This window comes from Bufo gargarizans, chromosome 8 (genome assembly GCF_014858855.1).
Source record: "Bufo gargarizans isolate SCDJY-AF-19 chromosome 8, ASM1485885v1, whole genome shotgun sequence".
NCBI lineage: Eukaryota > Metazoa > Chordata > Amphibia > Anura > Bufonidae > Bufo > Bufo gargarizans.
The window spans coordinates 29,689,702-29,702,005 of record NC_058087.1 but is presented as its reverse complement, the minus strand read 5'-3'; the positions used below and the strand labels follow the sequence as shown (position 1 = coordinate 29,702,005).

General features: G+C 42.0%; 1 protein-coding gene across 3 annotated transcripts in view; it reads right to left on the bottom strand.

Annotated features, from left to right (window-relative positions):
• Window positions 1-2,686: 2,686 nt before the first annotated feature.
• Window positions 2,687-12,304, bottom strand: part of PRKAG3 (protein kinase AMP-activated non-catalytic subunit gamma 3) — a 42,700-nt gene continuing 33,082 nt past the window's right edge. Inside the window, exons 10-13 of one of the 3 annotated variants that reach the window (XM_044304428.1) lie at window positions 7,632-7,669; window positions 7,119-7,265; window positions 5,689-5,782; window positions 2,687-3,167 (exon numbers count right to left, since the gene is read on the bottom strand). In XM_044304428.1, coding sequence (XP_044160363.1) covers window positions 2,953-3,167; window positions 5,689-5,782; window positions 7,119-7,265; window positions 7,632-7,669 — 494 coding nt within the window. In that variant the 3' untranslated portion in view covers window positions 2,687-2,952. Of the gene's footprint in view, window positions 3,256-5,606; window positions 5,783-7,118; window positions 7,266-7,631; window positions 7,670-12,304 lie in introns of all 3 variants that reach the window. The other 2 variants (XR_006391116.1, XM_044304429.1) reach the window with 2 other exon arrangements.

The following is a 12,304-nucleotide window of genomic DNA, read 5'->3' as shown; positions in this document are numbered from 1 at the left end:
TAATTTACAGGATAACAAGTAACTAAACAGTGACGCTGGGTTCACACCTGAGCGTTTTACAGCGCGTTCCTACGCGCTGTAAAACGCACAACAGGCAAGAACCAATGATTCCCTATGGGAATGGTTCTCACCTGGGCGTTTTACAGCGCGTACGATCGCGCTGTAAAACGCCCGACGCTCAAACAAGTACAGGAGCTTTTTTTGGCGCGTTTGACGCGCGTTTGGGCCATAGACTCTTTGGACAACACTGCTGTCAATCACCCAAACGCGCGTCAAACGCGCGTTCACTATTAAAAAAAACGCGCGACAAAAACGCGCATAGAAACACGCGTTTGAGAAACGCCTAGGTGTGAACCCAGCGTAACAGAAAACAGCAAAACAAAAACTAATGAGGATACTTTATATTCTAAAGATTCTTGACCTTACATCACTATAGAGGCAATGTCAATCAAAGGTGGAGTTTAAAGAAGACCTCTCACCTCTCCTGACAAGTCTGTTCTAGTACCTGGAGCATCTATTCTTATGACTCTATGTTGTCTTATTACTCTGTTATTCCTGCTTGAAGCTATGAATGAATTGCTAGCAGTTTACAATGAAGGTCCAGCTGGGTGTTGCCAGTTAGAGGTGTGTCTCTGTACTGTCTGCCATTGCCATTGCCAGGGGGGTGCAATGAGCGCTTCCATCAATAGAGATGGAAGCGCTCATTTCTGGAGGGCTGAAGCACCCACATACTGCAGCGGGGCACGGGAGCGCATAGTTCCCTGCCCCACCGCCGATCACCGCCATATGCTTCAGGCCTAGTAGGCCTAAGGCCTATGTGGTAGTGAAATCCCGGCGCAGGCGTGTGTGATGACGTCATCGCGCGCACCCATGCCGGGACGCAGCAGCACAGTAAAGTGTGCGCGCGCCTTCCTCTGCGAGCAAGCGCAGATGAGTATTTAGGTTTGTTTTTTTTTGTATTTTTTTTTTAGTTTTTATGTGCCAACTTTGGGGGACATGGAGGGGACACACAGGAGGACGTGGGAGAAAATATCATGGTGGGATACTGTGTGGGGGCAAATTATTATGGGAGAGATTACTATGTGGGGGCAAATTACTATATGGGGGCAGTGTGTGGGGAATTACTGTGGGGGGGCAGTGTGGGGGAAATTACTGTGTGGGTGGGGGAATACTATGGGGGGATTATTATGGGGGGTAGTGTGGGGGGCGTTGCTATTGGGGAGGCACTGTAGGGGCAATTCTATTATTTTTGGAGACACTATACAGGGATTATTACCTGGAGCACAATATAGGGTGGTATTATTACTGGGGGTCTCTAGGAGACATTACAGCTGCTGTGGACACTATAGGGACATTTGGGGTAATTTATCAAACTGGTGTAAAGCAGAACTGGGTTAGTTGCCCATAGCAGCCAATCAGGCTCCACCTTTCATGTCTGACAGCTCTTTTGGAAATTCAGTTCTACTTTGCACCGGTTTGATAAGTGACCCCAATTATATCTATTAGGGTCACTATTTTTTCAGCAGTATAGTACCTGGTGCATTGGGGGGCACAACGGGCACAGTATTGGCGGTGGCAGCAGGATGACACTGTGGGGACACCAGGATGAGGAGGTTGATGGAAAAACTGAGAAATCTAATGTGTCTGTGTTACAAACTCTGTAGAGACGAGATGCGGCTGAGAGAATTTATCATGTCTAATGAAGGAGAAGAGGAAAGAGAAGGTCTACATGACGGGAGATGTCCCTGGATGTAAGAGGTATGTGGTCAAGTACTGGGAAGGGGGGGGGGGGATGCCACTGCGTGGTGCCCATGCCAGACTGTACAGGGACACTAACACCCAGCTGGACTTTCACTGTAAACTGCTAGGAATAAAAAGGGAATGGCACTTCATGGAGTAATAATATGAGATGCTCCAGAAATTTTATTTCTTGGGGAATGCAAGACATGTCAGGGGAGGGGACAGCTCTTTTCTAAAGGACAGATTTGTCCCTATGATACTGGCTGACCTGTTACATGTGCGCTTGGCAGCTGAAGACATCTGAGTTGGTCCCATGTTTATATGTGCCCGCGCTGCTGAGAAACGTAAAAGTTTTATTATATGCAAATGAGCCTCTAGGAGCAACGGGGGCGTTGTCGTTACACCTAGAGGTTCAGCTCTCTATGCAACTATGACTTTTACACTGCCTGGCCCTATCAACCATAGTGGAGAGGGCACGGCCGTTGCAGAGAGAGCAGAGCCTCTAGGTGTAACGGTAACGCCCCCGTTCCTTCTAGAGGCTCATTTGCACATATTAAAACATCACTTATCTCAGCAATGCGGGCACATATGAACATGGGACCAACACAGATGCCTTCAGCTGCCAGGTGCACATGTAACAGGTCAGCGGGTGTCATAGGGACAAAACTGCTAACAGATCCCCCTTAAAGTGGCTGCCCATAAAAATATCACAAGACATCCTGCTACTGGTATTCCCAGCAATCAACTGTAGTCTGTGGGGGGACCTGTCAGCAAGTCTTTCATCTCCCTGCAGTGCCCCTACAGGAGGAATGAAGCATTACACAGTGTCCATTGAACTCAATGGGTAGGATGCATTCACTCCTGATACTGGATGGAGGTCCTAAGTCTCCCTCCCCCCCCCCCCCCTTTACAAACTTACAATGGCCTAATAGGATAAAGTAGAAGCTTCTAGGAAATAATTTTAATGTTGGCAACTACGGATTGGAAAAGAAAAGTCATTTAAATCTACAGATATGTGTCAACCCACCAGTATGGAGAAGAGAATATTAGCTGAATTTCACATTTCCTACATACAATGAGATATAAGTATGCGTGTGAACAGTGTAAACATATGTATCTCCATATGGCACATGACGATGAGCCCCACTCACAGGTCCGAGGACGTCTCCAGCAATAAATCCTGAATGATTCCCACTCCAGTCTCCAAAGTTCTCATGACCACACAATACAATACACTGTATATGAGACATACAGGGGAGGACTACGCCAAGACTGCAGGATTCCTTGAATGCATCTGGAAGAAAACTTGTGTCCTTCAAGGTGACTGCTATCCTCCAGGCGTCCTTCAAGGTGACTGCCATCCTCGTGTCGTCCTCTCATCACATGATCAGGCATCCAGTCGTCCTTGGTGGATGAAACAGCGCCCCCTAGATATAAAATGTCCTGTCATTCTCCTGTAGGAGGCTGGATCCATGCATTCCCATGGACTCCATCACAAGGAATTGCGGTCCAGACCTGTAAGACCCAGAAGAGAAGAAACGGTGTGGTGAGATAAGGTGGAGGCAGCCAGATGGGTGACAGAAAACACCTGAAGCAGTGGCGTAAACCTGTCAAGCAGAGGGTGCTCAGGATGGCAGTCGCAGATGATGCCATCACAGAGGGGCACAGGGTTTAATTAGTGCAAGAAGACGGAAACGCGCGTGCAGGGATTGGAAACAGGGATTCTCTGAATAAACTTTGCAAAGTTTGGCTCCAGCTTGGAGCGGTTTTGCAGAATATAACAGGGAACGGCTTAAATGGCGATTCCCAAGAATGAGGTTATAATAGGAATGGCCACTTAACCCTTTCATGCCGCTCTTGACAACAACTGTGGCATCTATGTGGTCACACAATGGATTGCTATTGTAACTCTATGGCGGTTATTTTTTAAGTTTGGAGGTGTAAAAACTCCTAGTCTGAATGTGCCTTTATTTCCATCTACAGGCAGCATTCTGGTGCACATGTGAGGCCCGGGCTATACCAGCCAGTCTTGGGTGGGAATCAGAGGTCTCTCCCTCCTCTCATTGTAAGCATGGCTGCATTCTGGAGGTGACTGTGAGATTGCTGTGAGTCGGACCTTGTGCTCTTGTAATTCACCCACTGGCTCCTGGTATTGCCCATACGGCACAGGTAGGTTTAGCGTTAGGTCCCGAGCTACTTGAGAAACCTTGGCGCGGTGCTCGGGCTCAGACATGTCCTCCACAGTAGGATATGTTGGCTAATTTGACATCAGTATAAGTGTTTAGTAAGACCGCAGAGTGCAACTGTCTTTGTAAAAGTTACGGTTATTTATTAAACAGAAATACGTCTAAATTAGCTAGGAAGCTGTCTTACATTTAGAAGCGGTGGTGGATCCGCCGAAGTTATGAAGAGGCCTGTGCCAGCGCAGGCGTCTAAAACACCTGTCCGTGCCCCTATGTGTGTAGACATAGAGTTCTGTGATAAAATTCTGCCTGCCTCTAGCCACCAGTAGGGGGAGCTCACCGCCTACTTTAAAAGTGTTGCCTCATCTGAGACATTGGTGGCATATTGCTCAGAGAGAGGTGGGACCTGCACCTATCTCCAGAACGAGACCCCCCGAAGTAAGTGGAGAGCAGCCACACATGCGCAGCCGCCCTCCATTCATTTATATGGGACTGCTGAAAATTGCCGAGCACTGGCTTGGCTATCCCCAGCACTCCCATAAAAGTAAATGGAGCGGTGGCTATGCTTGCACGGTGCTCTCTCTATTTATTTCTATGTAACATACTCGGTGCTCTTGCCTTCACTTTCAGGGGCCCTCAATGAAGATAGGTGTGGCTCCCACCTATCTGACATTGGTGGCATATCCTACCGATATGCCATCAAGGTCTGAGATGAGACAACCCCTTTAAGTTTTTGAGCTCCCCCTAGTGGTGGCAGCAGGTAAACATAATCTTGTCATGTAACTCTATGGCTATCCAGGGGATTTTGGAACCCTTGGTGAAATACGCTTTACATATACATCGCTGCTGCCAAGGGGTTCTCAAAAACTGCCATATGTCTACAGAGCTGTGATGGGAGGTGCTCAGGAGTTGAGCCCACATCATCGGCAGCAGGTGTCTGCTGTGTATTATTACTTATTATCTCCGATTCTGGCAAAATGTTATTTCAAAATGGAAAAGCACTTTAAATGGATTCTCTTCTTTCGATAAAACCCACTTTTAAGACGTTTTCTTGACCACAAGGCGATTCTCTGCAAGGACCCTTTGCGATCAGCTGTAATCTGAAACCTGGCAGTAAGTTTTCCATTTCTCTGCAGCGCCACCACAGGGGAAAATAAGCATTACACTATGTCCATTTATATCAATTTGCTGTCTGTGTAATACAGGACAGGACGGGTCCTCCAGAGGGCGAGACACTCTTACTAACCACTCTCCACCCCCAACATAAGACCGCCTGAAATGCCCTAAGTGGGTACAGAAAGTAGGCTTTCTACGCTGAACAACCCCTGCAAGCGATTTCCCCTTATATTCTGCAAAATGGATACGAAGAATTTTGCAATCTTTGTGGAGCATGCAGCGCCACATACGTTATTGCAAAATTCTGATAACTTTTTATTTTTTTTGACAATTGGCATTGACTAAAAGAACTGGAGGGAAGAAGAAGAGAGAAGCCGGCCCAGGACACCTCAGAACAGCAGCAGGAGGGAGGAAAAAACAGAAAAGCTAAATTTCAGGCAATGGGTAAAACCTTGAGGCAGCATAAATGCAGCTTTCTGAGGTTCCAGGGTACAAAGTGCAAAGATGAGCTTTCCAGACAATTCTCACATGGACGATTGCTCCTGCCAAGTACTGTAGGGGGCGTACCTGTGCCTTAGAGAGGAGAAGGAGGTGCAGGGTGAAGGTAGAAAAGAGCCTTCGCAGGGTTAGGAATTAAGGGCATCAATACCTGCGGGGGATAAAACCAGGGCTTGAAGGATATCAGACAGGGACACAATCCCGCGGGGCCGATGTTCTTCATCCACCAGGACAAATCGATGAACCTGACAGATGGAAAGAGACAATCATAGAGCGCAGGAAACTACCGCACCATTTCTATTCATAGTGATATGGACCATGCTGGTATAACCTGGGTATCTCCTGTATATAGTGATATGGACCATGCTGGTATAACCTGGGCATCTCCTGTATATAATTATATATGTACAGCTGGTATAAGTTATACATCTTCTTGTATATAGTGATATGGACCATGCTGGTATAACCTGGGCATCTCCTGTATATAATTATATATGTACAGCTGCTATAAGTTATACATCTTCTTGTATATAGTGATATGGAGCATGCTGGTATAACCTGGGCATCTCCTGTATATAATTATATATGTACAGCTGGTATAACCTGGGCATCTCCTGTATATAATTATATATGTACAGCTGGTATAAGTTATACATCTTCTTGTATATAGTGATATGGACCATGCTGGTATAACCTGGGCATCTCCTGTATATAATTATATATGTACAGCTGGTATAAGTTATACATCTTCTTGTATATAGTGATATGGACCATGCTGGCATAACCTGGGCATCTCCTGTATATAATTATATATGTACAGCTGGTATAAGTTATACATCTTCTTGTATATAGTGATATGGACCATGCTGGTATAACCTGGGTATCTCCTGTATATAATTATATATGTACAGCTGGTATAAGTTATACATCTTCTTGTATATAGTGATATGGACCATGCTGGTATAACCTGGGAATCCCCTGTATATACTTATATATGTACAGCTGGTATAAGTTATACATCTTCTTGTATATAGTGATATGGACCATGCTGGCATAACCTGGGCATCTCCTGTATATAATTATATATGTACAGTTGGTATAAGTTATACATCTTGTATATAGTGATATGGACCATGCTGGTATAACCTGGGTATCTCCTGTATATAATCATATATGTACAGCTGGTATAAGTTATACATCTTCTTGTATATAGTGATATGGAGCATGCTGGTATAACCTGGGGATCTCCTGTATATAATTATATATGTACAGCTGGTATAACCTGGGGATCTCCTGTATATAATTATATATGTACAGCTGGTATAAGTTATACATCTTCTTGTATATAGTGATATGGAGCATGCTGGTATAACCTGGGCATCTCCTGTATATAATTATATATGTACAGCTGGTATAAGTTATACATCTTCTTGTATATAGTGATATGGACCATGCTGGTATAACCTGGGTATCTCCTGTATATAATTATATATGTACAGCTGGTATATAGCTGTCAGGTAGCTAATTAAAGACGTTTACAAATAAGGACCTTATTATGGACATTATTCATGCAGTCAGTACCTGTTCTCGTACTATACGGTCAATCACAGCTTCCAGGGTCTCATGCGGATAACACATAAGAACACCTTCCAGAGACAAGGAGCGCCGCCGCAAAGCTTCGCCCACTGTTATATCCAGGTTATTATACACCTTCTGGGCTGCTAAATGCTATTACAGAAGAGAAAATGGGAAGAAACAATAACCATGATGAGCAGCAGAAGGGTGACCAAGTGACCTGACCGCTCTCCATAGACCCCAAATACGTGACTCTGGTACCAGCACCGAACAGGAGATAAGTCGGTTTATATGATCAGTCACAGGTATTGTGCTATTCAGAGGCCATGTAATAAATAAAAGGCAGACCGAAAGTGGTAAAAGCTGCTGTTATCTGAAGAAACAGAATCCGATATCCCCTAAAGTGACAGACAGAGGTGAAAGCGCTCCCCGTCTGGGGGGTTGTAAAGAGAGAACTTCAAGGAGAGAATACCGATTATCAGGCTGCAAAGAACATGCAAAAGTATAACGTTAACTTACTATGACGTCAAAGCGAGAATATAGCCCTACGACCTGTCCTGTAAAGAGAGGAGCGAGAGAATTACAGTCAGCGAGGAATATCCTACACCATGGGGGAGATTTATCAAACTGGTGTAAAGTAGAACTGGCGAAGTTGCCCAAAGCAGCAGGTGGAATCTGATTTGTTGCTATGGGCAACTACGCCCGTTCTACTTTACACCAGTTTAATCAATCTCCCCCAATACTTTTGTACATATTATATAAATGATATTCTTGTACATAGGAGGCAGTATTATAGTAGTTATATTCTTGTACATAGGAGCAGTATTATAGTAGTTATATTCTTGTACATAGGAGCAGTATTATAGTAGTTATATTCTTGTACATTGGAGGCAGTATTATAGTAGTTATATTCTTGTACATAGGGGCAGTATTATAGTAGTTATATTCTTGTACATAGGAGGCAGTATTATAGTAGTTATATTCTTGTACATAGGAGGCAGTATTATAGTAGTTATATTCTTGTACATAGGAGGCAGTATTATAGTAGTTATATTCTTGTACATAGGAGGCAGTATTATAGTAGTTATATTCTTGTACATAGGAGCAGTATTATAGTAATTATATTATTGTACATAGGAGCAGTATTATAGTAGTTATATTCTTGTACATAGGGGCAGTATTATAGTAGTTATATTCTTGTACATAGGAGGCAGTATTATAGTAGATATATTCTTGTACATAGGAGCAGTATTATAGTAGTTATATTCCTGTACATAGGAGCAGTATTATAGTAGTTATATTCTTGTACATAGGAGCAGTATTATAGTAGTTATATTCTTGTACATAGGGGCAGTATTATAGTAGTTATATTCCTGTACATAGGAGGCAGTATTATAGCAGTTATATTCTTGTACATAGGAGCAGTATTATAGTAGTTATATTCTTGTACATAGGAGGCAGTATTATAGTAGTTATATTCTTGTACATAGGAGGCAGTATTATAGTAGTTATATTCTTGTACATAGGGGCAGTATTATAGTAGTTATATTCCTGTACATACAGACGTGGACAAAATTGTTGGTACCCTTTGGTCAATGAAAGAAAAAGTCACAATGGTCACAGAAATAACTTTAATCTGACAAAAGTAATAATAAATTAAAATTCTATAAATGTTAACCAATGAAAGTCAGACATTGTTTTTCAACCATGCTTCAACAGAATTATGTAAAAAAATAAACTCATGAAACAGGCATGGACAAAAATGATGGTACCCCTAGAAAACACAGAACATAATGTGACCAAAGGGACATGTTAATTCAAGGTGTGTCCACTAATTAGCATCACAGGTGTCTACAACCTTGTAATCAGCCATTGGGCCTATATATATGGCTCCAGGTAATCACTGTGTTGTTTGGTGATATGGTGTGTACCACACTCGACATGGACCAGAGGAAGCAAAGGAAAGAGCTGTCTCAAGAGATCAGAAAGAAAATTATAGACAAGCATGTTAAAGGTAAAGGCTATAAGACCATCTCCAAGCAACTAGATGTTCCTGTGAGTACAGTTGCACATATTATTCATAAGTTTAAGATCCATGGGACTGTAGCCAACCTCCCTGGACGTGGCCGCAGGAGGAAAATTGATGACAAATCTAAGAGACGGATAATCCGAATGGTAACAAAAGAGCCTAGAAAGACTTCTAAAGAGATTCAAGGTGAACTTCATGCTCAAGGAACATCAGTGTCAGATCGCACCATCCGTCGTTGTTTGAGCCAAAGTGGACTACATGGGAGACGACCAAGGAGGACACCATTGTTGAAAACGAATCATAAAAAAGCAAGACTGGAATATGCCAAACTACATGTTGACAAGCCACAAAGCTTCTGGGAGAATGTCCTGTGGACAGATGAGACAAAAATCGAAGTTTTTGCCAAGGCACATCAGCTGTATGTTCACAGACGAAAAAATGAAGCATATCAAGAAAAGAACACTGTCCCTACTGTGAAACATGGAGGAGGCTCTGTTATGTTCTGGGGCTGCTTTGCTGCGTCTGGCACAGGGTGTCTTGAATCTGTGCAGGGTACAATGAAATCTCAAGACTATCAAGGAATTCTAGAGAGAAATGTACTAGCCAGTGTCAGAAAGCTTGGTCTCAGTCGCAGGTCATGGGTCTTGCAACAGGACAATGACCCAAAACACACCGCTAAAAACACCCAAGAATGGCTAAGAGGAAAAAATTGGACTATTCTAAAGTGGCCTTCTATGAGCCCTGACCTCAATCCTATTGAGCATCTTTGGAAGGAGCTGAAACATGCAGTCTGGAAAAGGCACCCTTCAAACCGGACACAACTGGAGCAGTTTGCTCATGAGGAGTGGGCCAAAATACCTGCTGAGAGGTGCAGATGTCTCATTGACAGTTACAGGAAGCGTTTGATTGCAGTGATTGCCTCAAAAGGTTGCGCAACAAAATATTAAGTTAGGGGTACCATCATTTTTGTCCATGCCTGTTTCATGAGTTTATTTTTTTACATAATTCTGTTGAAGCATGGTTGAAAAACAATGTCTGACTTTCATTGGTTAACATTTATAGAATTTTAATTTATTATTACTTTTGTCAGATTAAAGTTATTTCTGTGACCATTGTGACTTTTTCTTTCATTGACCAAAGGGTACCAACAATTTTGTCCACGTCTGTAGGAGGCAGTATTATAGTAGTTATATTCTTGTACATAGGAGGCAGTATTATAGTAGTTATATTCTTGTACATAGGAGCAGTATTATAGCAGTTATATTCTTGTACATAGGAGGCAGTATTATAGTAGTTATATTCTTGTACATAGGAGCAGTATTGTAGTAGTTATAGTCTTGTACATAGGAGCAGTATTATAGTAGTTATATTCTTGTACATAGGAGGCAGTATTATAGTAGTTATATTCTTGTATATAGGAGGCAGTATTATAGTAGTTATATTCTTGTACATAGGAGCAGTATTATAGTAGTTATATTCTTGTACATAGGAGCAGTATTATAGTAGTTATATTCTTGTACATAGGAGCAGTATTATAGTAGTTATATTCTTGTACATAGGAGCAGTATGATAGTAGTTATATTCTTGTACATAGGCGCAGTATTATAGTAGTTATATTCTTGTACATAGGAGCAGTATTATAGTAGTTATATTCTTGTACATAGGGGGCAGTATTATAGTAGTTATATTCTTGTACATAGGAGGCAGTATTATAGTAGTTATATTCTTGTACACAGGAGGCAGTATTATAGTAGTTATATTCTTGTACATAGAGGCAGTATTATAGTAGTTATATTCTTGTGCATAGGCGCAGTATTATAGTAGTTATATTCTTGTACATAGGCACAGTATTATAGTAGTTATATTTTTGTACATAGGAGCAGTATTATAGTAGTTATATTCTTGTACATAGGGGGCAGTATTATAGTAGTTATATTCTTGTACATAGGAGGCAGTATTATAGTAGTTATATTCTTGTACATAGGAGCAGTATTATAGTGGTGATATTCTTGAACATGGAGGCAGTATTATGTTACGGTAGCTTTATTCATAGCTACCGATGCTCCATCTGTGCAGTTCATCAGCTGATCGTGAGAGTTTTTTTTAATTTACACTATGAAAGGGGGCACACCTGTACTTTGTAATGAGCAATTATATTGTATTATGTATGTTCACTAAAGATTTTGTAACTGATTATAGAACACTGTGAATTTACTGTATTTATATATTTTGGACACTGATAATGAGATTTATTTATTAATTCTGAATACTGATATTATGAATTTTGCCACTTTTTTATCTGATTGATTTTATTGTTCTATTAATTGATATACCTATATATTATGTGATTGTAACACATGGGCACATAGCTTGAGAAAGACCGCAACAAGCGGTTGAAACGTCGCTGCTACCTGACACTGGGTGAATAAATCGCACGTGTTCTTTTGAAATTCAAGGTGTGCTGCTGGCATTTTTCCATTGTATCTAATTGGACCGCGGTCCTGGTCCACACTGGCTTTGCCCCTGATCAAGAAAGTGTGCTGCATCTTCATTTTCCCAAGTTTATATTCATAGTATGTACATAGTTGGCATTATGAATACCATGGCTGGGTGACAAACAATTTACACATATAAGCGCAATGGGAAGGTGCTGCATATTATACAAGATAATAAAAGTCCATTTAAATGTTGAATACTATGTAACCTCATGATATTACACTGCTGTACTGTTGACATCATGTACCATGTGTCTGATTTACTAAGCACTTTTTGTGCTATTTTTAACTGTAAATGTGTTCACAAATAGCATCTGTAGCAGAATGAGATGGCCATTGATCTGACCCCCATAGACAAGGTCTCTGGACTCCCAAACAGGGTCACCAAGTCTGCACTGAACGCAACTTATCAAATTCAAGCTGCAAAAGGGCGCGTTCTCATTTGTAAGTACAATGGATTTAAACTCTTTAGGGGACATTTATTAAGACCAGCATTTTCCGACACTGGTCTTCAGTTCCTCTGCACTGCTGGTGGATGCCCCAAAGTTATGTTTCCGAATGCAGGCCTCTACATAACTTTGGCGCTTCCTCCTGCAGGCCGTGCGACATACCTAAATCTACACCAGCTCCCAAAAACTGCCGTGGAGACTGATAAATGAGTCGGGCCC